This window comes from Zootoca vivipara, chromosome 7, assembly GCF_963506605.1.
Source record: "Zootoca vivipara chromosome 7, rZooViv1.1, whole genome shotgun sequence".
Taxonomy (NCBI): Eukaryota; Metazoa; Chordata; class Lepidosauria; order Squamata; family Lacertidae; genus Zootoca; species Zootoca vivipara.
Genome location: NC_083282.1, coordinates 29,889,512 through 29,914,810, shown reverse-complemented (window position 1 = coordinate 29,914,810; position 25,299 = coordinate 29,889,512). Strand labels below are relative to the sequence as shown.

Here is a 25,299-nt window from a genome sequence, read left to right as displayed (position 1 = left end):
AAATCTTTGGAAAGCGCGCGGGGAGTGGATCTGTTTATTGTCACTTGTGTGGTTGGAAAAACTCTCTCCCGCCTCCCTGGCCCGCTCCTTCCCGCCAGGTGTTGCTTGGCCTCCGGCAGCGTCCTGTCTGCCTGGAAAAGAGACAGCGGAGAGAGAACTCCTTTTCTCTCCCCCCCCCCTCCTCACAAGAGAGTTGGAGGGCTCGTCGAGGGCGCGCGGGAGCGAGCCGACAACAAGCGTGACGCTCGCGCCCGCCGAAAGGGGCGGGAATGTGGGCGAGCCTAGGGGTCAAGGCAGCCGGAGCTGCCGCCTCAGTCCGCCCGCTTCGTGGGATGAGCGGGAAGCAGCCTGGGGGCGGCGGCTGCCATGAACGGACCAGGCGAGAGACGGCGGACGGGAGCGGAGGAAGGAGCTGAGGTAAACAGCCTTCCCGCGCCCAGCGCCCGGCAAACTTCGTTTTTAAGGGCGGCAGCAGCCGAGTGGTCCGGGCGGGAAGGAGCTCTACCCGTGTAACTTGGAAGTCCTCCTCCCGTGTTCCTTGAGGGGCTTGTTCCCGAGTCAGTGTGTTAAGGGGAGGCTCCCCGCCCCGGTCTTTGAGGGCTGCAAGTGAGCACGCTACTTGGCTCCTCTTGCTCACAGGTGGCGGGATCCAGCTCCCTCGGTTAGAGCGGGATGCTGAGAATGCCGAGGTGGTCAGTTCGATCCCGGTGTGGGGCAGCTATTGCAGGGGATTGGGCTGGATGATCCTCGGGGTCCCTCCCTTCTAACGCGATGATTCTATGACGCTCAACTTTGCACGAGCGCGCGTGTGAATTAAAACTCCCTGATGGCCACCGGATTGCAGCCTCTTATCTGAGACTAAAAGCTCCAGTGGTGCTGAGAATTAGCTCAGTGGCAGAGCGAGCCCGCCTTGGGACAGCTGCGGGCAGGATCGACTGCATTGCAGAGGGCTGGGCTGGATGACCCTTGGGGTCCTTTCCAGCTCTGCCATTCTGTGATCTGCTTTGCGTGCACGGAGAGCTTGCCAGTCGGTGCAGGCAACACCAGATGGATCAATGGTCTGGCTCGGGAAAGGCTCCTGTAGGGCTGCTTTGTGAGAGATGCAGAACACTGTCTCTGCACATTAGTGGTTGCCACTTCTCCTTTTTCTCGTCCCCATTTCCCACCCGCAAACCCAGTTAATTTCTCTCTGCCCCCAACCAGTTTCCTTTCCCCATAACTTATTGCCATCTGTTCTTCGATAACGTACTACGTTTCTCAACATCATGATCTTTCCATGGTTAATCGCTCTCTCATCAGCCCTGTTCCTTCCCCACTGTTCATCTCACTTCTTCATTACTTACCTTTTTCCAGTTCACCAGGCATCTCTCCATAACTTCTGTATAGCCTAGTTACACCTTTCTTCGCACGACACAACCACAGGATTGCTGCAATACGAGTCATCTGGTGCATTCCGAATTCCTTACTCCCCCCCAACACTCCTACCTTTCAAATTCCTCATCTCCTCAGAATTATGCCCCTTCTTTTCCCTTTCTTCTTATCCTCCCTTTCCTCTCTCCATACTAAATGATTCCTATCGATCCTTCACTCCCTCATCAGTAACTGCCCATCGCTTTAGTCTCCAGTTACACCTATTGTCTTGTGGTATGTATTAGTTTTTGAAATATTCCGAATCCTGTAAATTGAGTTGATACTGCATCAGATTTCTTTCTTGAGGTTGCAATCCTGAGCCCACTTACCTGGGAGTAAGCGCCATTGATTACTTTGGGATTTACTTGTGAGAAAGCTTTCACAAGATTGCTCTTTTCTGGCCACATCAGTTTGGCTGGTATTGGTGCATACCTTCTAAGTAACCTGTCTGGCTGGTGGAATAGCAGCTTTGAATATTGCTGATGTTAAAAGTGTGGCACTTAATGTAACAACTTCATGGTGAGTACTGACACATTTTCCCCCTTTTTTACTTTGAAGCACTGGTTATGTGTAATTCAGTGGCGCTGTGTCCAGAAATAAGAATGTCTGTTGAATGGCATACCATGGAGCTTCTTAAAATAATGGGTGTCTTGCAGCCTGATTGTGTATGTGTATGGCAAATGGCACAAAACAAAGGGTGTCCTTGAAAACGATAATAGGAGAAGCTTTTGAAGCTCCTATATAGCCAGATCAAATGAGAAACAATCTATATTTCAAGAAAGGTAACCTGTGTAACTCATCCACAGACTTCACAAGTGATACGTTTTATACAGAAGCAATCCCGGCATAATTACTATTTTTATGTTGCTGCTTTACTTGCATTTAATTGTTTAAGGTTGCATGCTTGCATACTTCAATTTATAATCCCCCATAAGTTGAAATGCTAGAAACAAAACATTTCCCCCCCTCCTTATCTGTAGGCTGAAAGTTCTCTGTGCTAAGAAGCGCACCACTGCGTTCAGGACAGTGCCTGATATGTTCTTGGAGAGAAATAAATGCTTAGTACTAAGTGTATTTGTATCAGAACTCTCCCACTACTGAATTGGCAAACTTGCACCTGAATTATATAATTTCCATGGATGTTGGCACTCCTAATCAAAGCATGTTGAGGCTTGCGTATTGTCGTGCTTATCTCCTGGAAGTCCTACTCTTAAACTGACCTAATCAAAGAGGAAACATGTATATTGTAATCATTATGGCTCAGAAGGGGAGCTAATTAGTCAGAATCTACTCAGCTGATTGATCTTACTATTTAAATATAGATAGCACCAGCTCTTCACCAGCAATTTATAGCTTAAAATTCAGAAAGTTGAATACCATTGCTTTATTTTGCAAGGAATTATCAGGGAGTGCATTGAGTATGTGGGCTGAGAAATGAGGAATGAATGATTGTGCAAATGGCCAGTCAACTCATCAATGAGATTCTCCTGGGTCACTTATGCACGACAATCCTCGCCCAGCATTACCATGGGGTTTCTGTGTTTTCATTGTGTATTTTATTATTTTAAAATTACAGTAAATACTAAAATTGATATGTGTGTGTGTATCTTACAGCTGATTTCATTTTAAAAAGAATTGAATCAATCAGTTATATTCCATATAGTACAGTTACCCCAAGGGGAATTTGAGGAGCAAGTTTTATTAATTAATTTATTAATTTGGCATCATTCTCTCCATTTCCCTACAAATGTAGAGCATGGTGTTTTCTCTTTCTCCTGCTTTTATAAATGCTTTTGAAAAGCACATATATTTCGCAGTACCTACTCAGACCCTTAAATAGGCTCTAGGATATCAATTTGATCTACAGTACTGTGCTTTTACCTCTGTTTCCCAGAAGTTTTATTGGTGGATGAGGAGCGGGGTGTTGTGGTGGATGACTTCTTTTTTAAGCAAATTCTTTCCCTGTGGGAATGGTTGCTGTGATAGTATTCTAATCCCCTTCATCTCCCAAGGCAGTGTATAATGTTATACCGGTAGGTATTGGGTGCCAGAGTTTGTGGGTGCAAGGCACCCATGCTCCCTAGATTTAGTAAATGTTAGAATTTAACAAAAGAAGGTGGCAGATGTTTGATTTAGCAGTGCTAAAAGACAGGCTAAATGAGTTTCCCCCACTGATCAGGAGATAACTTGGCAGTAGAGTCATCATGTAAAACAGAAGGAAGATAATGGGTGTTTAACTCTCTGCCAAAGAGGGGTGGAAACCTTTCTTCAGCTTTGTGTTAGTGGGCAGGGAAAAGAAAGGGTTCAGGATTTCAGTTTGCTTGATGTAGGCAGGGGAGAAATCCTTTCAGTCTGATAGCTGCAACATAAACCATATATCATAAAGGCACCACAGTCTCCACTGTGCCCCATAGTCCAAAAGGAAACACAGACCCTGGATAAAGTGAGTCTGCAACCCCTGGAATCCCACACCACTTGTGGAGATTGGGGTGACGTGTAACAATATAGTATGATACCTCTTGCATGGTTATTTGGTGAATGGAGGCTCTAAAAGCATCTTATGAAGGGACTGTGTAAATACAACTGTATGTATGTGATGTAGTCTACTGGAAAGGTAATGCACATGCACAAAGGCAAATCATGCACATTCTCTCATTTGTTCACACCTTCATGTGTAGGATGCACACTAAGCACTGCATAAACCACGTTAAGTATCTCCAGAGGCTGTGTTTGCCTTTAAGGTGCCCAAGGCTCGTTGAATGTTTTGCTGCAAAAGCCTACAAACTTATTGTGGCATAAGCTTTCATGGACTCAAGCCCACCTCATGCATCTGTGGGCTTAGGTGCACAACAAATTATGCCATAATAAATAGGTTAGTCTTTAAGGTGCCACAGGACTCATTGATTGATCAAGTTAAGTGTGGAACCATCTGTGTGGTGGGAGAGACAGCATGGCACGTTTTGTTCCGTTGCATCCACAGGAAACCTGAGGAATAGAATACCTCTACTCAATCGACATGTCATATATGTTTTTGCCATGGGTAAGCAGGTTAATTGTTACTGGTAGGAGTTTCGAACACTGTGAATTATTATGAAAGCTTCAATATAAACATGTGTCCAGTACGCAAAACTTTCACTTGGCCAGTAGGGTCATCCTTATGATCTAGTTTCAGCTCCTAGATTAGCTGAATTATTTAGACCTGCCACTTTACTGCATGTATTAAACAATCCACTTATGCCTCAGCAGATGTATTTCAATGTATTGTTTAAGCTAAGATTAAGTCCTAGTTTTATACCCTGAGAGATCATACATATAAATATAAATAAGAAATACATCAGTTTCTTGGGATCCAGTCAAAGCAGAACATGCTCACATACGCTAATTCTTCAAGGAACCCTTGGCTATTCAATATGTGTACTACAAATGCAGTAGAATGCATTGATTTGGTCACTCCAATATATCAGCACACCATTATTTATATGGAAATAGTTTTTTATTCTATTTCCCCTGTCTCTATATTCTCAATATATGTTGGTCTTTGAGCAGCACGCACAGCCCAAAGTTTCCCAAATACTGATTTCTGCCAACTAAGAGTAAATTTTTTGAAAAGTCTCATCCAGCTGCTGTCCATGAAGATACCATCTTGTTGAACACACATTAACTGTTGAACCCATTTAGTCATAATACAAGCTGGGTTCAATCATCACTACGAACAATTCAAGTATAGTTTTGAGGCTCATGGTAATTTTTTGCAAGATGAAAAGCGTGGTGAAATTCTTCTAATTGTATAGAAGAATTGTATTTCACCTTTAAAGTGTTTCAGATTGTTTTCAATTTACATTTTCAAACACCTTATGATTTACTTAACTTAACATAAGCTTGCAAACATGGTTATGCAGGGATGGATCCAGACTTGCCCTTTGGTGATTGCAAGGGCTTCTTCTGTTCATTGGAAAGGATGCACAAGCTCCTGGTGGATGAAGGAGACGTTTATATCAATTTTGGCAACTTTCCACCTGCAGCTCTGCACATCACTTCCCACCCTGCCCCCAAACTTCCGGAACAGATTTTTGGGAATTGCAGGGGATGCAAAGAGGAGGAGGGACTGGAACATGACCTCCATGCTTCCTCCAACAGGTGGTGTTTTGTGAGTTGGGGATTCAGCCCAAATTGTAAGTATGATAATATTGCTAAGCACTTCTCCGACTAGTAGTAAGTCCAAGGGTAATGCTACAGAGTTTTGTTTTGCCTGGAGGAAAGAGAACACTGTAGACTTAGGTTATCTTTGTATTACTTATTTTATTTACAAAGGTGAACAGGTCATAGTAAAAGTAAATACAATCATTCAGCTACTGATCTTGCATCAGAATCCCAAAGCCAGCAGTGTTTGCCCACTTCTCTCAAAAACTACTGCTAGTCCAGCTAAGCTCACAGTTATAAACCTCATATATCTTCCTTTGCATTCAGAGTCATACAGCAAAGACTCCTATTGGCCTCCCTGTCACTTTCCAAATTTGGAAGGATTCCCAAGACTGGAAACAAATTCCAGCCAAGAATCTTCTCATTTGTGCCTGACTGATGTGTGACCAATCTTGTGAGACAAAACCATCAGACAGATGTATTCATGATGAGACAGTTAAACATATAGAAAAGTAAGCTACAGTTATGTATCTTACTTCTCCATATGTTCCTGGTTTCGACTTCTATTACCTGATTGCTCATTTAAATAGAGTTTTGTGGGTTGTTTTTTAAATGCCACAGATTAGGTTCAGGATAGTTTTTCTTTTTAAAGCAAGCTAAAAGGTTTACTTGTATAAGCAGACTCTGCATTAGTGAAGTGTGACTATTTGGGAAAAATGAAATATACATTAGATAGCATACAAGTGGGACCTGCAACAAAATGTTGTAGCAGGGTGGACTGCTGCTGTCCAGGATTCTAGCCACTCCACTCTATTCCACCTGCCTCTGGTTTCCTGTTTCCCCCTCCAAAAGTAAGCTTTTCATGGTCACTGTCCACACTTGGTCACCAGTGAATTGTTTTTAGGAGGTTCCACCCATAGGTTTTTATTTAGAGAGGATGATGATGACAACGATGATGATTAGCAAACTTTGGGTACTTCTTTATTGTGTGTGGATAGGGCCCTTTTGGCCACACAAGCAACATCAACCACAGCTTGAATATCAGCAGTAGAAAGAATGATTGGCAAAAACAGAATGGAAGATACAGAAACTAGGTATTCAAGTTGTAGAAATCCCATTGCAGAAGAATAGCACATGGAGGCTTACTTATATGGGCTAAATTATTTAGTTGAAGGATGAGAGCTTTCAGATATATTGCTGTATACTTTTTGGAAAAAGGAAATGCCCTTTAGTAGTAAATTCTGTTCCTACTTAAGTATTTCTCAACTTTGGTTTCAAGATTTCAAATGTGACACATGCTTTGTTTATATGTGTCTCAGTTGCTGCCTCCACCCTTGCTCAACCCTTTATTTTTTCACTGTTTCGTTGGCATTAGAGCCTATCTATGCACAAAACCCTAAATGTATATAATACTCCATATGTGTGACCCATGTAATTCCAAATTATGCACAGGTTCCACTGCAAATTACCATGTGAATGTGTGGAGGACAGGGCTAGTGAATACAACTTGCTTTTCTTTTTCTGTGCATCCCCCCCCCCCGACTGTCTGAACAGTGGGATTTACTTCAAGGTAAGTGTGCATGGGGTTGCAGCCATAATTAGTTAGTTAGGTGCCCTGAAATACTGTGCCACATCACACCTCAAAAGAGTTGTGCAAATGCAATGACTATTGCATAAAGGTTGGAGTTTTTGCAGTGTATGTCAGCTGAGTTGAGCAATATATTGCCATTTCCTACATTTTAAATAGTTTTTTTTTAAATTTAATGTCTTACAGATGCCTGGTGTTTTCCTGATATGTTTTGAATGCTGAGTTTGCCTTTCTAACAATGAACAGTTCAAAACCATCAGCGTTGCTTGGAACTGGTGTATTCTCCAATACTACCTGTCCCACGGAAAAGAAGATCTCTGTGTTTTTTTCCGTCATCTTCATGACAGTGGGGATTCTATCCAACAGCCTTGCAATAGCAATTCTCATGAAGGCGTACCAGAGGTTCAGACAGAAATCAAAAGCATCTTTTTTGCTTTTGGCTAGTGGCTTGGTTATCACAGACCTGTTGGGCCACCTCATCAATGGAACCATTGCAGTATTTGTATATGCCTCTGACAAAGACTGGATTCGATTTAACCAGTCAAATGTTCTCTGCAGCGTTTTTGGCATCTGCATGGTGTTCTTTGGACTATGTCCCCTTTTTCTGGGCAGTGTGATGGCTGTTGAACGCTGCATTGGAGTCACCAAGCCAATATTTCATTCAACAAAAATGACTTCTAAACATGTAAAGATTATGTTGACTATGGTATGTCTCTTTGCCATTTTCATAGCTTTACTGCCTATACTTCAGCTAAGACCCTATCAAATCCAGGCATCAAGGACCTGGTGTTTCTATAAAACTGAGCACATTGAAGACTGGGAAGACAGATTTTACCTCCTACTTTTTTCATGCTTGGGTTTACTGGCCCTTGTTATTTCATTTTTGTGCAATGCTGTCACAGGGATTACACTTCTAAGAGTCAAATTTAAAAGTCAACATAGACAAGGCAGATCTCACCATTTTGAAATGATCATTCAGCTCTTGGCTATTATGTGTGTCTCCTGCATTTGCTGGAGTCCATTCCTGGTAAGAGGTTAATTATTTTGCCAGTTTTTAAAATGCATGTTTAATGTATGGTGTTTCTCATTTTTAGCCACACATTTTATTAAAATGCATAATGGACAACAGAAATGGATGCTCCTTATATTAGAACTCACATTATTGTTTTCAGTAACATAGTCCTAGTGGAATGCAGGTCTTTGTATTTGTAATTACCATACAGTTTTCACTATGAACCTGATATAGCCCAAATTAATGATTTTTAGATCCCATTGTATGTGGTGTAAAAGTTCTTCTTTGACTAGATTGCATTTGCTATGTATGTCTTTGAGATCACTTTGTGCAATGCCTTAGGACAGGCATAGGCAAACTCAGGCCCTCCAGATGTTTTGGAACTACAGTTCCCATTATCCCTAGCTAACAGGACCAGTGGTCAGGGATGATGGGAATTGTAGTCTCAAAACATCTGGAGGGCCGGAGTTTTCCTATGCAGGGGAATGGAATGGGATTGCACACATTGTCTCTGGCCAAACCTACTCATGCTCATTTGAATAGTGGGAGAGGCCATCCATCATGCAGCTGTTTGTGTTAGGCTTCACTTCATCTTGCTTTTTCAGTTGTATTCCAAGAGGCTGTACTACAAAGTTCAAATGAATATAGATCGGGTGTGGGTTCTGCTGCCAGAGTCTCATCCCACTGCAGTGTGTTCTCTCAAAGCAGACAATGTCTCAAAAGGGTGTTAAAGACTAAATGTCAAACAGCTGCAAAAGTCTGTGGATTGCATGCCTGCTATATTTATTACCGCTGAAGTTTTTGGCAAAAAGAAAACTAGTAAAATACATAGGTACAATAGAAAAGGTCAGTGCACATTAAAATAAACAACTTGGTTATAGGACTGCATCACTGGGTAGACTAGCATCAGATCGGCAATATTTTTTTCAGATGAAAATACTGTATTTAAAGGGATCCAAGAAATAAAAGTACCTGCAGAATGCACAAAAACATAGAGACTGATATTGTAGCAATGCAGTAAGTTAAAGTTGTGTGAATAGTTTGGTAATCCATATCACTGTGACTAAAGCAGAATGGTGTGAGAATGCATAATGGGACTGATTACAATGTTTATTTATAGAGTGCCTTCATTTACTTTTTTTTGTATACGTGTGAGTGATAGACAGATATTTGTTGTTGTTGTTTAATTGTTTAGTCATGTCCGACTTCGTGACCCTATGGACCAGAGCACGCCAGGCACCCCTGTCTTCCACTGCCTCCCGCAGTTTGGTCAGACTCATTTTGGTGGCTTTGAGAACACTGTCCAACCATCTCATCCTCTGTCGTCCCCTTCTCCCATCTTTCCCAACATCAGGGTCTTTTCCAGGGAGTCTTCTCCTCTCATGAGGTGGCCAAAGTACTGGAGCCTCATCCTCAGGATCTGTCCCTCCAGTGAGCACTCAGGGCTGACCTCCCTAAGAATGGATAGGTTTGATCCTCCCACAGTCCATGGGACTCTCAAGAGTCTCCTCCAGACGGATATAGGTTGCATTATTATACTCTTTATTTATGTGTGTGAAATTTGCAATATAATTCCAATACTTTAGTGCTTCCTGGTTGTTGCAGAAACCCAGCTTTTACTTATTCCTATCAAATTTAGCTGTGCTTTACAGTGCTGGACTGTCAGCAAGAGGAAGACAACCATAGTCAAATCTAATTTACAAATATTCATGTTGTGTACCTGGCTTGGGAATGGTATAAGCAGGATCAAGAGGGACGCAAAAATTAGGCAGATATGAAAAAGGTCTCCTCTTATTATAGTTCAAAGAAGAAGCATTTCATTAATTACAGTGTACATTCAACAAGAGATCAAAATGAAGCTAAGGCTGGGAACAAAACAATGAATGTGATGTAATAGAAGCCTGTTTTTCATTTAGCTATGCGTATTTCTCCTGGAATGCTATGGTCTGAGTTAATATGCACTAGTCACCTCTTCTTTGTCTCTCTTTTTCTTGAACTGATTCCAATTTTTCTGAACTGATTCTGAAAAGAGACAGTAGATAGTCTTAAGGATTAGAGTTTAACCATTATATGAGACTTTTTTTTTTTAAAAAAAGGTGAAATTTAGCATAATAGGATGGATTCTGTTCAAGCAACTTCTTACACACTGGCTTTAAGTGAGGCTTCCGTGCCTCCTTTCATATGCAAAATGAAAATAGCTGTAATATATCACACAGGTTATACAAAAATAAAGCAGCTATCCTAATTTAGTGGGACTCATTTTTTTTTAAAGTTGTATTTGATTTTATAAAGAGAGATACAAAGATTATTCTCAAATACATTCCCCCCTCCAAACTAAGATAAGAACATAGATTGAGAGGAGGAAAGGAAAAGAAAAAGAAAGAGAAAAAGAAGGAAAAGAGAGAGACAGAAGCATTAAAAGAAAAGAAAGTTAAGAAACTAAAGAATTTCCGAATCTTTGTCAGATATATATATATATATATATATATATATATATATATATATATATATATATATAAACATGTGACATATTTTCACTTTCCAAGCTATCAGTGAACTGGAATTATGAAACTGGGAATGTAAAAAGTAAACTTCAGTGCTGGGCTAAAGTTTTCAGTCCAGACATTTTCATTACATTTGAGGGAGGGTTAAACAACACCCAAAGTTTGTTTGTACCTATTGGCTTGTTGTCCCTGGCCACGTTATAAGACTTAACTGGGGTGAGCCAGCTGGGATTAACCACCGTTTAGAGTTCAGGCAAGATGCTACTGGTAAATCTATTTTAAGAAGAAAGGGAGGCTTCCCAATCTCTTCATTGTAGCTGCACCAGAGGGGGAGGTGGGAAGGGGGAAAATGTGTGAGACTGAAATTTAGTGATATACCCAAACACAGCTAATGCCATAAGCATTACAGGGGCACATTGCTATTTTCCTGCAGAAACCTGAGTACAAATATTTAGGGTAAGAATTACTAATTACATTATATTTACAATGTCAAACTGTTTTTAGAAAGACTGCAAGTGGGATGTTATAGATTGAGGCATCTGGAAAAACACCTTGCTTTTAAAAGACAAGCTGGAGATTAAAATTTATGACCCTGTTAAATTGAAATACAATGGGCCCAAGAGGGATTCTGGAACCTCTACAGAATGGATGTGTCCAATACTCTGACTGTCTGCCGTACATAATTGGCGCACAGCTTTAAAAGCTTCTATTAAATTTAACTGGGCTTCCAAGTAAATGAGCTGAAAGCTATGAAACCTGTTGTATACAGTTCAGTGTTGTTTATCTTTCCCTTCTACTCACCCCAAAAGTGAAGGCAACTGGCAACTGCATTCTTCCTTTCCCAAAAGAAATTACCATAATATTTTAGTTCCCTGTGTGTCACAACCAAAGAGGCAAGACTCAAAAAGAACTGGGCTATGTTTGTTCATATATTAAACTGAAAATAGATGTAGGCAGAGAAACCGAGATGTGGGGTCCAACTAATAACAAAACCTTGCATAGGCCAAGGATAGTTCTTCCTCTATTGCCTCCCCACTTTCAGGTGAGGTCCCCCAACTCCAAGCATGGATTACAGGTTCACACAAATGTGCTCCATAACCATGGCAGCAGGTCCCACAGCTCTGAATGTGGTTCTTGAGACCACACCCTTCCTCTTTAATGGTGCCTAAGAGTGCTCACCAAACCTTAACTACATCATAATTTATTGCATCTACCGGTACCTGCCAGTGTGGCCAATTAACTTATTTAATGACTCCCCCCCCCCACTAAGTACACCCACCACGTCTTGACAGTAGATAAAAAAAGCCCACCAGCTCGGCCAATCAGCTGATGAGCAAAGAAAATCCTGCTTGGTTCCACAAAAGGTGACCAGCAAAAGCAAGCATTGCCTGTTGGGTGGGGAGGGTGAGTGGTCTGCTGAACTAAGAGGCCTGGAGGGCAGGGGTTAAATAGCCCTCACATCAATCCTGCCCCCTCCCCAGTATTGCTGCAGTGCTGATCTGTATGCTGAAGCTGCTTGCCAGTTCCCTTCATTTCCTGAGCGGCTGCAAAAGCTTATCAGTGCCACAACTGCTTAGGGTCACGACAGGCATGGGATTCTTCCGACCCAAGTACGACATCACCCTAACAATTTGATTCTCCAGGATCAAAGAGAACCAAGACAGCTATGAACAAAATTTCAGTGATCTATGGTGTTAGAAGTTGTGGAATTCTGTACAGCATAAGCAGTTGCTGTTTTTCTTTTGGAAGCTGTTCACATATTACATTTTGCAGATAGTCCTTTCTGTATATATATTAAATTAGAAGAACTGGCAGATCTGCCTTGCTATGAAATCGGACTGGTTATTTTTCAAGGCCTGTCCTCATGTATTCACAATTAACAAATTATTTTTATTGCACATGGAGTCATGGGGATGATGACTCTTCAGTCTGCAAGGCTTATTGTGCGAACTGGTTCTTAATTTCAGTTCAATTTATTTTGATGGTGATGGACTTTAGTAATGCATATACCTAAGCAGCTTTCTATATGATGCTAGAATGCTTAACATTTGGGCTATGGTGGCAGCTGTCGTCTTTACTTACTTATGGCTACAAACTACAAATCACTGCAACTTGCTTCATCCTGTTGATTTCAAAGGGGATTAAACTTGTTAAAAACAAATTCTCATTTTAAGCAGTTTGAAATTCATAGTCTGTATCCTCCTTGGATGGCTATGACAGGCTTATTTTGAGCACATGAAAATGATAATCTAGATTTATGCCCATAAATACTTGTGATTGCAAACTCACACACACACCTGCATAAATCTATAGAGGATTGTGACCCTATTTGTATTTTTCTTTTGGAAGTTATTATCTTGAATTGTGAGTCACATTTGCTTTATTTCAAACAACCCAAAAGGCACCACACCATTTTCCTGTACACCGTTGCTGTATTACTTTAACTTTAGTTGGAGAGTAATGAGGTGCGTGTCGACAATGAAAATAAAAATATTGTCAAAAGTTATTGAGAATTCAGCATTACTGAACCGAAGGAGACTAGACCATATTAGAAATAGGAACTTTTGTGCTGGATGATAACACACCATAACTTCAAATAATCTTTTGTCAGGAAAATCGAATCAGTGAGAGGCAAATAATTCAGTGTTTAGGAACCAAGGAGTCCAAGAGGAAAGAATGCCCTCTAAGTCTTTTTACAATTCCAACCATGCACTATTATTAGTTTTCTCTATGGATATAACTGCATGCAGGAATATTTTGGTGATATGCACATTGTTTGAGTAACAAGGTTCGTTTAGGTTCTTTCCTGCTTCCTAAGTATAGTACGCTTTGCAAGTTGTTCCACCTAGGGTAGGATTTGCTGACTTCTCTTGATGGGTTCATGAGCAAAGTAGCTGATGCAGTTACTGAGTGTAGGTGCAGGGAGATCTGCAGAAATCATTTTTCAGTTTTCATGTATTGCACTTTTTAAACATGTCTGTGGAGCTCATTGGAAATAAGCATCAGCACAGTTGGTGGGATGTAGGTTGTGTGGAAAGGGGAGTAGTGAAATTAGTAGTGTTTGATCCACTCAATAAAAAAGCAGTCCATGCATCTGCTCTCAAGTGGAGTGGTTTGGGGCCATATTTTTCAGAAGTTATAGGATTATCCCTGGTTTGGGGAAATTGAATTTACAGCCTAGGAGCTGTTTGAGGGGGGTGCCACATGGACAGCACTACTTAAAATGGAAACACAAATACACAGTAAACTCAGATGTAGACAAACCCTTAGAGGCTTCACGTAGGAACACAGAACGCTAGCAGTAGCTCAGTGCTGTTAACATTGACAGGCAGCAGCTCTTCGGGCTTCACAGAGTTTACCAAGCTCAGATAGAAATAGGGTCACTGAAGAGCTATCTATAAAAATGAATTGTATCATTAACCAAACCACTTAAAAGGAAGCAGAAACCTCTATGGCAACCCTGAGTCTGTTGATAGTCACAAAAGGGACTTTTATTAAATGATACATTTTTTTTACCTCCTTGAAACCTGGTTTGTTGTACTTATTTTCTCTCACTTGCTTATATAGCTACCTGTTCTTGACAACATGGCACACATGGGTTGAACTCATGAACATAGCCTTTTTCCTATCCTGGGAAGAATGGGTGGGGAAAGGCCAAGCAGAATTGCAATCTTGCCTTTAGCACACATTGGTTGGTGATTTTGTACAATGAAGGTTAGTGAATCAAACTAACGTCTATAATAAATGATGTAATCTCCAATGATAAGAAATAGAACCCGGTGAAGCTTGCACATTACAATAGTAGACAAGTCAGAAAGATCCGGGTTCTATGTTTTTGCTTTTCTGTTAATGTTGACATGCTAATGTGACAATAATGCCAATGCTGATAAAACTTTTTTTGAAAGGGGAATCAAGATTTAAAGCTGAACTCTTGGGGTCTTCTGCTGCTGGCCAGCTTATTAGGGGTGCATAGCAGAATTGAAAATGTACCTATCAGTGGTCTTCTGCTGCTTAGGATGAGCACAGCAGTGATGTTTTCAATACTTTCTCCTTAACCACAAGGGTGTTAGACATTCACTATGATTTTCAAATTAAAAGCAGAGTTCAATGAACTCCAAACAGATGTCTTCCGGCTAAGATATTTTTTAAAAATGCTTTGTGTACCATCATGTTGTCTGGCAACTTCAAATCCACGCGTCTAGGTTTTAAAACAAAACAGAAATGAATTTCAAAACAATGTTATATGAACTCATTGTCAAATGTTGTTACTCTTATTTAACATTTTGGTATTCTTTCTTTTGACTGTGAAGTCATTGGGAATGACATTCATTTTTAATATGCTATCTGTGTAGGATAAGAGTAAAATGGGGTTTCAGCTGAAGGATTCATTTAAAATAGAGGTCCTAAGCAAGTCTTATTTCGATGTTTTGTTGAAATCAGAAGGTCTCCCCAGTAAATGTGTGTTAGGTATATTTTATATTGATTCATTTCCAGTTATGGGATTGTTGTATCTGTCTATGTAAACCACACTCCAATCACTGCTGGCCATCAGTTGAAGGAAATGTAGTTACCACCCACTCAAAGAGGTCCATGAATTGAGATTTGTGCATGTGTTTGGTGGCTTAGTTCTTGGAACTGGATTTCATATCTTGTCATGTTGTAATTCCGAAAGGTTCTCTTCCAGATTTCATATGTGAGCTGATTTATTTTCTTGTGTTATTTTTAAATGTCACATGCAGAATTCCATAATGTTTATAATAGTACTGTTTTGTTATCTAAACAGCCCTGTTCCTATTCTATTTCTCTTTGCCACTGATCTGTTAAAAGCAGTTTTATTTCACAATATGGTTCCATCTGACTCATTTTTGGGGGCAACTGAGACCTCCATTTGTAGGAAGATTGGAGAGCTCATTGACTAATACTTTAGTGTTTTGGTGTTTTTTTTTTCATGGGAGATATTCCAGGAACAAAGTTAAGAGAATGAAAATGCCCCAAAGTCACAAATAATGGAGATTTTCTATTTCTTTTGAATTCTGTATAGAAAATATAATCAGAAGAAGAAGAAGAAACCTTCTCATTACAAGTCTTTTCTTACTTTGTTATTTTGAAGTGTCCCAAGAGCTCTTGTGCATCAGCAGTTATTTAGTTGGGATTGCAGAGAGAGAAAGAGAGAGAGAGAGAGAGAGAGAGAGAGAGAGAGAATATAATGTGGTGGTGGAATGGAAAAGAATGCATTTGAGGAAAGATCTTATTCAACTATTCAAGGTTGCTCTTTTGTGAGAGGACCTATTTTTTAAAAAGGGAAAAAACCCATTAATTTGAGATGAGAAAACCCCAAAAGTAATTACTATTATCATTTCTACTGTGTGGTTTAGATTAATATTTCTAACAAAAACCTAATTATGTGCTACCTATTAGGAAGTGAACTTTATTTCTGACCAAAGGAGGGAATCTTTTATGTCAAAACTCTGCAGGGTCTGACACTTTCTCCTTGTGGTTTTCAATGATTACTATCACTCATGTTCTCATATTACTTTTTCACACCTTGTTGCTTCCCAACTTTTTAGAAAAAGAGAAATAGTCCCATTTGTTGTTGTTAATAATTCCTAGTCTTATTGTACTTGGAATACATTTCCTAACAGAAGGATAATTTCTTTACAATTCTTAATAATGGATAATTTGGCATTAGTTCTGGAACTATTTTTTTTGGTATGGTCCTGGCTTGTCAATATCGGATGACTTTGGACTAGTAATAATTGTAAATCAGGTGACTTACTAGTTCATTCCCCCCCTTTCTCTTCTTAAACTATAAATGACTGTGGATAGGTAGACTGGGCTGAGATTCATTGGCTTCTGAGCTCGACCATAATTTTTACTCTGCTAGTTTATTGCTCTGCTAGGTAGGATTGCACCCTAAATAAGTGTTACCTGATGGGCATAAGTATTCCACTAGTGCCAAATAATTCATCCCCTGCCTCATGGGATTTCTCAGTCACTGAAATGAAGGTTAGGATGTTGTCTGAGTAGGTTTACATTATTTTCCTAGGTCAAACTTTCTTTCACCGGATTGTGTAATCTGAAAGAATGTAAATTGGATAATTTATACTATTTCTCCTCAGAGGGTAGAAATGTTAAATTATGCTATTTTATTGAGACAATTAAAATGCTAACTATATTTCCACCAGTAATTTTAGATAGCCAGTGGAGCAAAATAGTTGATTTTTCTGCAAGTGCCTGCACATGAGGACGAAATAAAATTGCACAATTTTTTTTGCACTTCCCAATTATAAATTTAGCAGCATGCTACAACTGGTCTATATACAACTGAAAGTTAACCAGTAGAAATATATTATTACTGTAGTTTCTTGCCATTGCTAGTTAGCTCTCCCTGCACTAGGAAGTAAAAACTGAATGGAAGAAACATGAGTAACATACTGTTTATATGAGTTTTGTGTATTAGTTGCACTAAGGCATGCCTCTGGTGGGAAGACACATGACTTATTCCCATCTATGAATATTTGGAGGATCTATATTTGGGATAGTGGGAAATGAGAAGTCCAGTTTCGGACAATGTTGTAGCCTTAGTTCTGGGTATTGCAAATTAGCTATTTGCCGAAAGGGTTGTAAGGACTCTATCTCTTGTTAGCTTTCCCTTCCAGGTTGAGCGCTTCCAGATTATTTTGTTCGTTTGTTCATGTGTTCACCAAAATGACTTGAAATTATGAAGACTAGGGTAGTGGGATTTTGCTTTACTGTTCCAGTTGTGCTTTTTTTGTAATTAACATTCCTGGTTAATTGAAGGCTTCCAGGCTTTGTTACAGTGTTCTCTGAAGGGAAGAGCGAAGGGGTTGTGTGTATGCAGGCACAAGGTTGTTCGTATTTTGGATGATACTACTTAGTATCAAATAGTGTAGAAAAATGCTAAGGTTACTATTCTATTCTATTCTGTTTCTATTCTTGTGCCAATAAGCTACATTGTGACTGGACCCAGGAGTAAAGAAGTAAGACACAAGGGATGGGTTTGAAATACAGTGGTACCTCGTGTTACGTTCTTAATCTGTTCCGGAGGTCCGATCATAACCAGAAACTGCTCATAACATGAGGTGTGCTTTCACTAATGGTGCCTCCCACTGCCGCCGCACCACCAAAGCACGACTTCCGCTTGCATCCCGGGGCAAAGTTTGCAACAAGGGGCATCTACTTCTGGGTTAGTGGAGCACATAACCCGAAGCATTCGTAAGGGGGACGGTACGTAACACGAGGTACCACTGTATGGTGTAGGAGTGTGCAATTAGAATTTGGGAGACTAGGGTTCAAATACCCTCTTGGCCATGAAGCTCACTGCCTCTCAGACTAATCTGAGCGTTTTATCCCTACAGAGTTGTGGGAATTAAATGGGATTTGAGAGAACCATGTACTGTATTCCACCTTGAGCTCCTTGGAGAAAATGGTGTGATATAAATACAGCCATACCTTGGTTCTCAAACAGAATGCCAAGGTGCAGCTTCCGATTAGCTGCAGGAGCGTCCTGCAGCCAATCAGAAGCTGCGGAAGTTGCATTGGACGTTCGGCATCCATAAATCATTCGAAAACCAGAACACTCACTTCCAGGTTTCGATCGTTTGGGAGCCAAAGCATTTGAGATCCAAGGTATGACTGTACAATGAATAGGTAGGGCCACATTTCATTTAAACTACATCTGCAGCAGAAATGAGAGGTCTGGCAGGTGGCAACATGAGAATGGGCCTTTTCTGCAGTGGCTCCCCATCTGTGGTATGCTCTTCCCAGCGAGGTGTGGTTGGTGCCTTCATTATATATCTTCAGGTGCCAGGTGAAAATGTTTCTGTATAACCAGGTCTTGTCTGATTAACATTCTATGTCATTTTAAATGTGTTTGTGAGAGGGTGTGGGAGCTATTGGTTTGTTTTTTTTAACGTATTTTATGTCCTCATTTTGTGTTTTTATAATGTGATCTTCAAATGAAGGGCAGTATACAGATTTAATAAATAAATAAAGAGAAGATTGGGAACCTAACTTAATTTCAACCTTGGGGAGCCAAGCTGTGCCCTTCCAAGGCATATGTTATATATAGCATAGACCCAAAGCCTTATGGTGAGTAGGGAGGCCTTCCTGTCCCACCCGCTCGTGGATCCCACAACTCTGGGCAAGTGTGCCAGATTAGTCTCAATAACATTCCATATCCAGGCTAAGGGCCTCAAAACCCAGAGCAACTTGTCTTTGAAAATGCCCTTCACTTTCAAAGGTGCATAAGGGTGCTCACGTGCCACACTTCACCTCAACCTTTCCTGCATCTGCCTGCCAACCATATGATCAACTTAACCATGAAACCAACTTAACCAAATCAACCTATTGGGTTGGGGCAACTGGCTAAAATATTTTAACATGTTTTAAGTGGTTTTAATTTTGGTTCCTCTGGTTTGTTGTTGTTGTTGGATTGGGAATGGTTAAATGTTTAGTTGGGGTTGGTGGTTATTTTAATTTGGCTGTAACTGTAAACTTCTTCTTCTTCTTCTTCTTCTTCTTCTTCTTCTTCTTCTTCTTCTTCTTTCTTTCTTTCTTTCTTTCTTTCTTTCTTTCTTTCTTTCTTTCTTTCTTTCTTTCTTTCTTTCCTCCTCCTCCTCCTCCTCCTCCTCCTCCTCCTCCTCCTCCTCCTCCTCCTCCTCCATTAATTTATTGGTTTATTTATAGCCTGTATAAGATATTCTGTTTTTTAATGTTTGATGTTTTATATGCTGTAAGCTACCCAGAGTGGCTGGAGAAACTTAGACAGATAGGTGGGATATAAATTTATTACCATTATTATTATTAATCAACCTAAACACCAACCCCCCTCTGAACCCAATACAGACTAGGTGAAAAAACCTGCTTACCTGTGGAGGGATGCAAAACACTCCGACTCAGCTACAAAGTGAGTGGCTATATTCAGTGCTATTTTTCTAGAAAAAGAGGTGCTGGAACTCACCATGAACACCTCATTTGTTCTCTTGGAATGGCAATGGCACCCACCTGAGAGATTCTGGATGAAAATAACACACTGGTTATCCTACATCAGAAAAAGAGGATGGGCTGGGTAAGAGAAATGTCCCAAAGAGGCAATTTAGGGGCCTGGTCAAAGCTTATAAAGCCAATGATCCCTTCCCCCACAGACGATAGCCTTCCCATTCAGAAAAATGCTCCGTTAAGTGGACTTAGATAACAACATACTATCTGTATGGCAGTGCCAGAAAACATGAGCTGATCCATAAGAACATGCATATGGATTCATTGCATGTAATCACGTGCCACAGAGAAAAATCATGGTTTGGATGTGATGCCTGTTCAAAGCTACTCTCAAGTAGTATGGGGCAACACATTCAGGGGTGTGTTATGCACATACTTCTGGACTTTCATGACTAAACAGGATGTGGCCATAGACGTGTTTGTAGTTTGTAGTTTGTAGTTTGCCTTGCAGTCTTTTTGGAAATCTCAACTTTGCACTCTCACAAATCTGGCAGTCAACTCAGAGCCACCACGTCAGACTGATTCACTGCACTAGCATCTTGATGAAACTTGCACACAGATTTGCCAGCTATTTTTCCTTGGTCTCAATCAGTCCTTAGTGCCTAAGACTAAACATAAATATTTTTCTCAGATGCGATGCTTCAATAATTTAAGCAGTTGTACCCTAATGAAATTATAGCTCTAACTCTATTTCATTGCATTTAGTAGAAGTAATGGGATTTCAAAGCCAATAGCCTGTGTTTGTCTTTTTTCAAACTGATTTTGATCTGATGTAATCGAAGCTGGTGTGTGGCTAATCTAACTGTTCTGCATGGAATGTAGCTAAAGTTATTCATGATGAGCTGCTTTTAAAACTAATGGAATTAGCTAATCATGATTAATGGCATTCTAGATGGATTGGGCTAATTTAAGTGCCCAGAAAGGTTATCCAAAGCAGGCTTTGACTTTTCAAATAGTTATATGGATTTTAATTTGAATCCCATCTCCTTATTCTTTTGAAATCCACCTGGATATATCTCTACATCACTTCATTGTCTTCCAAGGATTTGAGTTACTCAGCCATGAACTATAAATGTGTTCTGACTCATTATCTTTTTGTACCACTGCAAGCATTGGTTATGGGAAAATATATTGCTGATGGGGGACTTTGCAAACATAGCCTTGTTTTCCTTTCTCTCTAAGCACCTTCTTGAACATTCTTACATTGCTAGGGGAGAATATTAAATGACTTCCCCACATGAGAAGAGTTGATTTAAGAGAGTTTTGCATTTGTCAATGGCTAGAAAAAAATTCATCGCTCTTGTAATTTACTTTGGGAATTACTTTCTAATGCTATGAATTTATTGATTGTAGTAATAGTACGTCAACCCATTTTCTGTTCCCTCTTAAATGCATTGGTCCTCAGCAACTAATTTCTTTTTTTTTAAAGATGTGGCATCAACACCTGGCACCATGCCAAGGTGCCCTGAAATTGATATACCCAATGAAGGTATCACTGAGGGGAATTTAATGTGGCAACTTGGCACTATCCACAATTGTTGCCAGATAAGACCATGGCAATGGAGCTCATCATTTGAGAAGAGCCAAATATTATATATAATATCAATATGCATTTTCTAATAATCATAGGATGCAATTTAATACAAATCGAATCGATTGGAAATGTGAGTCAATTAAAAGAGACTACTGTATTATTACTCATGTAATTTTAATATAAAATTCTTGGATTTCAGGGCAAAAAGCTTTTAAAGAAAACCAGAACATACATGAACCCATGTCCAAGAAAAGCATTAAACATGATATATTGAATTCCAATTAATTCTAAATGGTTGAACACATAAAATTCCTCACTTTAATGGAAACAGATGAATTTTAAGATTAGTTGAATAAACAAGGAGTTGAGTGGTTCACGAGAAGGTTATAAATCTTTATGCAATAAATAAATCAGCTTCTGCTTCTTTATGTGACATCTCAAATCTCAAATCTTCATCTGGAGCCATATTAGGACGTAACAGATTCTCATGTATGCAGATGGTTATACATAGAATGGAATGCCTAGCCATTCCTATATTACGTTGGCGATATCTGTTCAGGATATCATTTCAAATGATATCATTTTTGAATTGTATATCAATTTTAACTCTTAGTAAGAGATAATTAGGTTTTGCATGATTAAGTACTAATTGGTAAAATGATGTTTGTAGCATGGAATTTTGAGCAGATAAAATGGAAAATGTTCCACTAAGAAAGGTAGCATGCAGAAATCAAAGGAGTTAGCGAATTTTAGGTGGGTCAAAGAAGGTACCTAGTGGATGCAGGTTTGGAGAAAAGCATGTTTGGAGAAATTGGGAAAGCTGTTTATGCTAACACACAGCTTGGTCATTTCTCTGATGCCAGTACCCAGCCAACCTTCTCCCATTCTGCCTAATTCTCTGGTCTATTTCTGTTTGCATCAAAATTCATTGGTCTGTGATCATTCACTCCTTTAACATCATGCTAGCTTTTCCATCCCTCCACTAACTTCCAGGCAGATCTAGTGAGTTTATTTATTTTGTTTCAACCTGTTTGTATGCCACCTAATTCATTAGTTTTCAGATATTCAGCAGTTTTCATTATTCTGAAAGCAAATTTTAACATTCTTTAGAATAAAAGATGATTCATATGGCTATATTAGATGATGTGTTCTGATATCTAATAGAATTGATTTCCTTTTGCAGGTGACCATGGCCAATATTGGAATAAATGAAAATCATTCCCAGGAATCCTGTGAAACAATTCTATTCGCCCTCCGAATGGCAACATGGAATCAAATTTTAGATCCATGGGTATACATTCTCCTGAGAAAAGCTGTTCTTAAAAAACTCTACAAGATTGCCAGGAGATTTTGTGGTATGCATTTTATTAACTTGCATACATGGGAACTTAGCTCCATTAAAAATTCTTTGAAAGTTGCTGCAGTTTCTGATTCACCAAGCAGTTCCAAGAAAACGAATCAGCAGCTACTCAGTTCAGTAGTGCAATAAAATGAAGCATGGAGAGTGGTGAAATGAATGTGTAATGGTAGTTAAGCTGCTCAAAAATTGGTACAGTGTGAATGGGCTGGGTTTTTTTCACCTCTTCAAAACAGGGAAGCTGGCCCATTTCTGGAAATGTAACAATATGGAGCTGCTGGTTACCTTCCAAAGACTGCTATTTATGTGACTGGCCCATCAAACCTAGGGCTGAAGACTTGTGACTCTGTATAACATAACAGAAAAGCGTATATGTTCTGTTAAAAACAGAATGTTAAGCATATAAGATGATGTTGGCAGCTTTGGAAATACTTTTGAATGAAAGAATATTGTTCAATGTTCTTAGGAAAAAAGAAAAGAACCAAACAAACACCTTACTGTTGAAAGTGGCAATGAATTTGTTTGTTAAGCGTAACTTTGAAGATGCACCTTGCCTTGCCAAGTATAACTGTTCCACATTTTCTTGAAAGTGTAGCACTCAAATCTGAAAAGCATGGGTTGTGGAAGGTCAGTTTCTTGGCGAAGGGACTCAACTTAAAAAGACTTCTCACAACTTTAAAAAAGAAGACCACAGATAAAAGGAGCTAGAAAAAAACCTACAAGAGTCAATACACTTGTTCAACTGTTACAATCCAGGAAATCTACCCTGATACGTTAAAGGCTAATAATTCACCAGATATTACAGCACATTTACCTTTCAATTATAACCATGGGAATATGAAAACCACTTGTTAAGTATGGTGAAACTTCAAAAATTTATTTACATAGTAAAAAACAAAAACAACCCACTTGTGACATATGTGCCAAATGTTAATTCTGATCATTCAAACTGAGGTTAGACTCAAGTATGTAGCAATATTCAGGTGTGGGTTGTTTTTTTTAAAAAACAAAACAAAACAAAAACAAAAAGTGGTTGATACAAATGTGAGAATTGCAACAAACTTCGGTTGAGCTAAAATAATAATTGTAGCACAGAATTATGTAGATTGAATTTTTTAAAAAATAATGATGCAGAGCATCCTGAGCTTGGCAAATCCTTTGATTAGCCAATGTTTCAGCAAGAGGATGGAAGAGAAACTAGATAGGATGAAGGGAGTGTGGTTTCCATTCCATAAGCAAAGGATTTTACAGAGACTTGGGAAAGTTTTTATTAAGAATGTAATAACCAGTCTGCTTAATAATCAGCCTTAAATATCTGAGATCTAGTATCATATTGTTTAAGATACCAGTCCCACGCAGTACTGCATAAATATTTCAAGCCCCATAACATTCCTAGGATTTCAGGCAACTAGGATTTTTCCTGCCTTGTATATGCTTTCACAGATTTGTTTGTTTGTTTTTTAATGGAAAAAGAGTAGTGATGGGTAAAGCAGAGATGTTAAATTTGTTCCCACCATTTGTCTGCAAGCAAAAGTAATTTGTGAGTGGAATACTCAGAAACATTTGTGGGTATTCTTGCAGAAGTCACAAGCCAGGCCTGTCATAGCTTCTCTCTTTTTTTTGGTAAAAAAAAAGAAAATATGCCTGAAATAGTACCACTTGATGTTACTGCTGCTACCGTATCGCTATTACTCCTCCTGCTCTTGAACCTTGCACAGTGCTGTACAGAAATAGCATCCTGTAAAAGCCTTATAGACTACTCTAGACAAACGAAACAGAGTTTTGCAGAGCTTAGGGCCAAACAATTTAAGACTTGTAATATCAAATGGAGCCCACCGACCATTTATTGTGTCCTTGTCAGGTCTTTGTTTTTTTATCCAAACAGCATAACTGATGTGGCCAGGAGCTTTAATCACCTTTTATTGCTGAATGCTAGTGGCTGGTGGGTTGTATTTTCTCTGGTTAGACACCTGCCTTGGTGGCTCCTACAAGTTGTGCAGGCATAGTAATGATGGATTGACAGGGTTAATAGCAAGGTGGAGAAAATAGCATTTTGTAAAAATTAAAAAAAAACACAACCCATTGAATTGTCATATGAAGGGGTCATTAGCACTTCTATCACAGGCCCTGGGACACACTAGGCTTAATTTTTTGATAGATTACAATTGGGCCTTAATACCAAATCAATGCTATCACTCTCTATGGTGCCACTGAAATAACTCGGTGAGTCAAATATAAAATTGGACATTTTATTGTACAGGTCACAATGTCGGCATTTAATAACTCTCTTCAGTTTTTCATCCTTCTGGGCAAGAAGTTTGCTTCAATGACAGCAGACTCATGTTCAACCATACAATTGTGGAAATGCTTGACTAGCAAAAAAAAAAGCATTAAAAGCATTGTTTTGTCGTGTGAATAAATGTTATGTAGATATTTTTCTTTGTGGCTAATGGTTTTTTAAAAAATGTATGTATATTTGTTTTCTTCTATGTATTGATACAGAATGAATGTAAGATGCAGTGCCTCATTTAAACTTATTGCCATGTGACTAGAGCAATGATTCTTTTGGAGTGGCTAGGTGAACCCTCAAGTGCTGAGAAATGAAAGTCTGTGCTGTGAAAGTCACTGAAATGTCATAAGTATTAGAAACAGTCTGGGTAGCTTGTACGGTTTACAAATTTAAAATTGTTCACTATGTGCTTCTAAATAAAGTGTGCTTCTTTTGAAGCTTTG

The 25,299-nt window shown here is 39.4% G+C and overlaps 1 protein-coding gene across 4 annotated transcripts; it reads left to right on the top strand.

Moving 5' to 3' along the window:
- The first annotated feature begins 302 nt into the window (after nt 1-302).
- On the top strand, nt 303-25,299 carry PTGFR (prostaglandin F receptor). 4 transcript variants are annotated; one of them, XR_004693119.2, is made up of 4 exons: nt 303-417; nt 7,325-8,165; nt 19,523-19,583; nt 22,393-22,502. XR_004693119.2 is itself a non-coding variant. In XM_060276793.1 (4 exons), exons 3-4 carry the CDS (start codon nt 7,377-7,379, stop codon nt 22,696-22,698), a joined length of 1,095 nt encoding a protein of 364 aa, XP_060132776.1. In that variant the 5' UTR covers nt 303-417; nt 5,433-5,582; nt 7,325-7,376; the 3' UTR covers nt 22,699-25,299. The 4 variants fall into 4 exon arrangements, 3 of the variants coding, with proteins under 3 accessions (XP_060132776.1, XP_060132777.1, XP_034980071.2); XM_060276793.1 differs by lacking the exon at nt 19,523-19,583 and adding an exon at nt 5,433-5,582 and having other exon boundaries at nt 22,393-25,299; XM_060276794.1 differs by lacking the exon at nt 19,523-19,583 and having other exon boundaries at nt 7,325-7,844; nt 22,393-25,299.

Excerpts from the sequence above, each read along its gene's own strand:
- PTGFR (XM_060276793.1), top strand. The coding sequence starts at position 7,377 with ATGAACAGTTCAAAACCATCAGCGTTGCTTGGAACTGGTGTATTCTCC. Across the intron at positions 8,166-22,392 it reads TTTGCTGGAGTCCATTCCTG|GTGACCATGGCCAATATTGG; the intron begins GTAAGAGGTTAA and ends TTCCTTTTGCAG.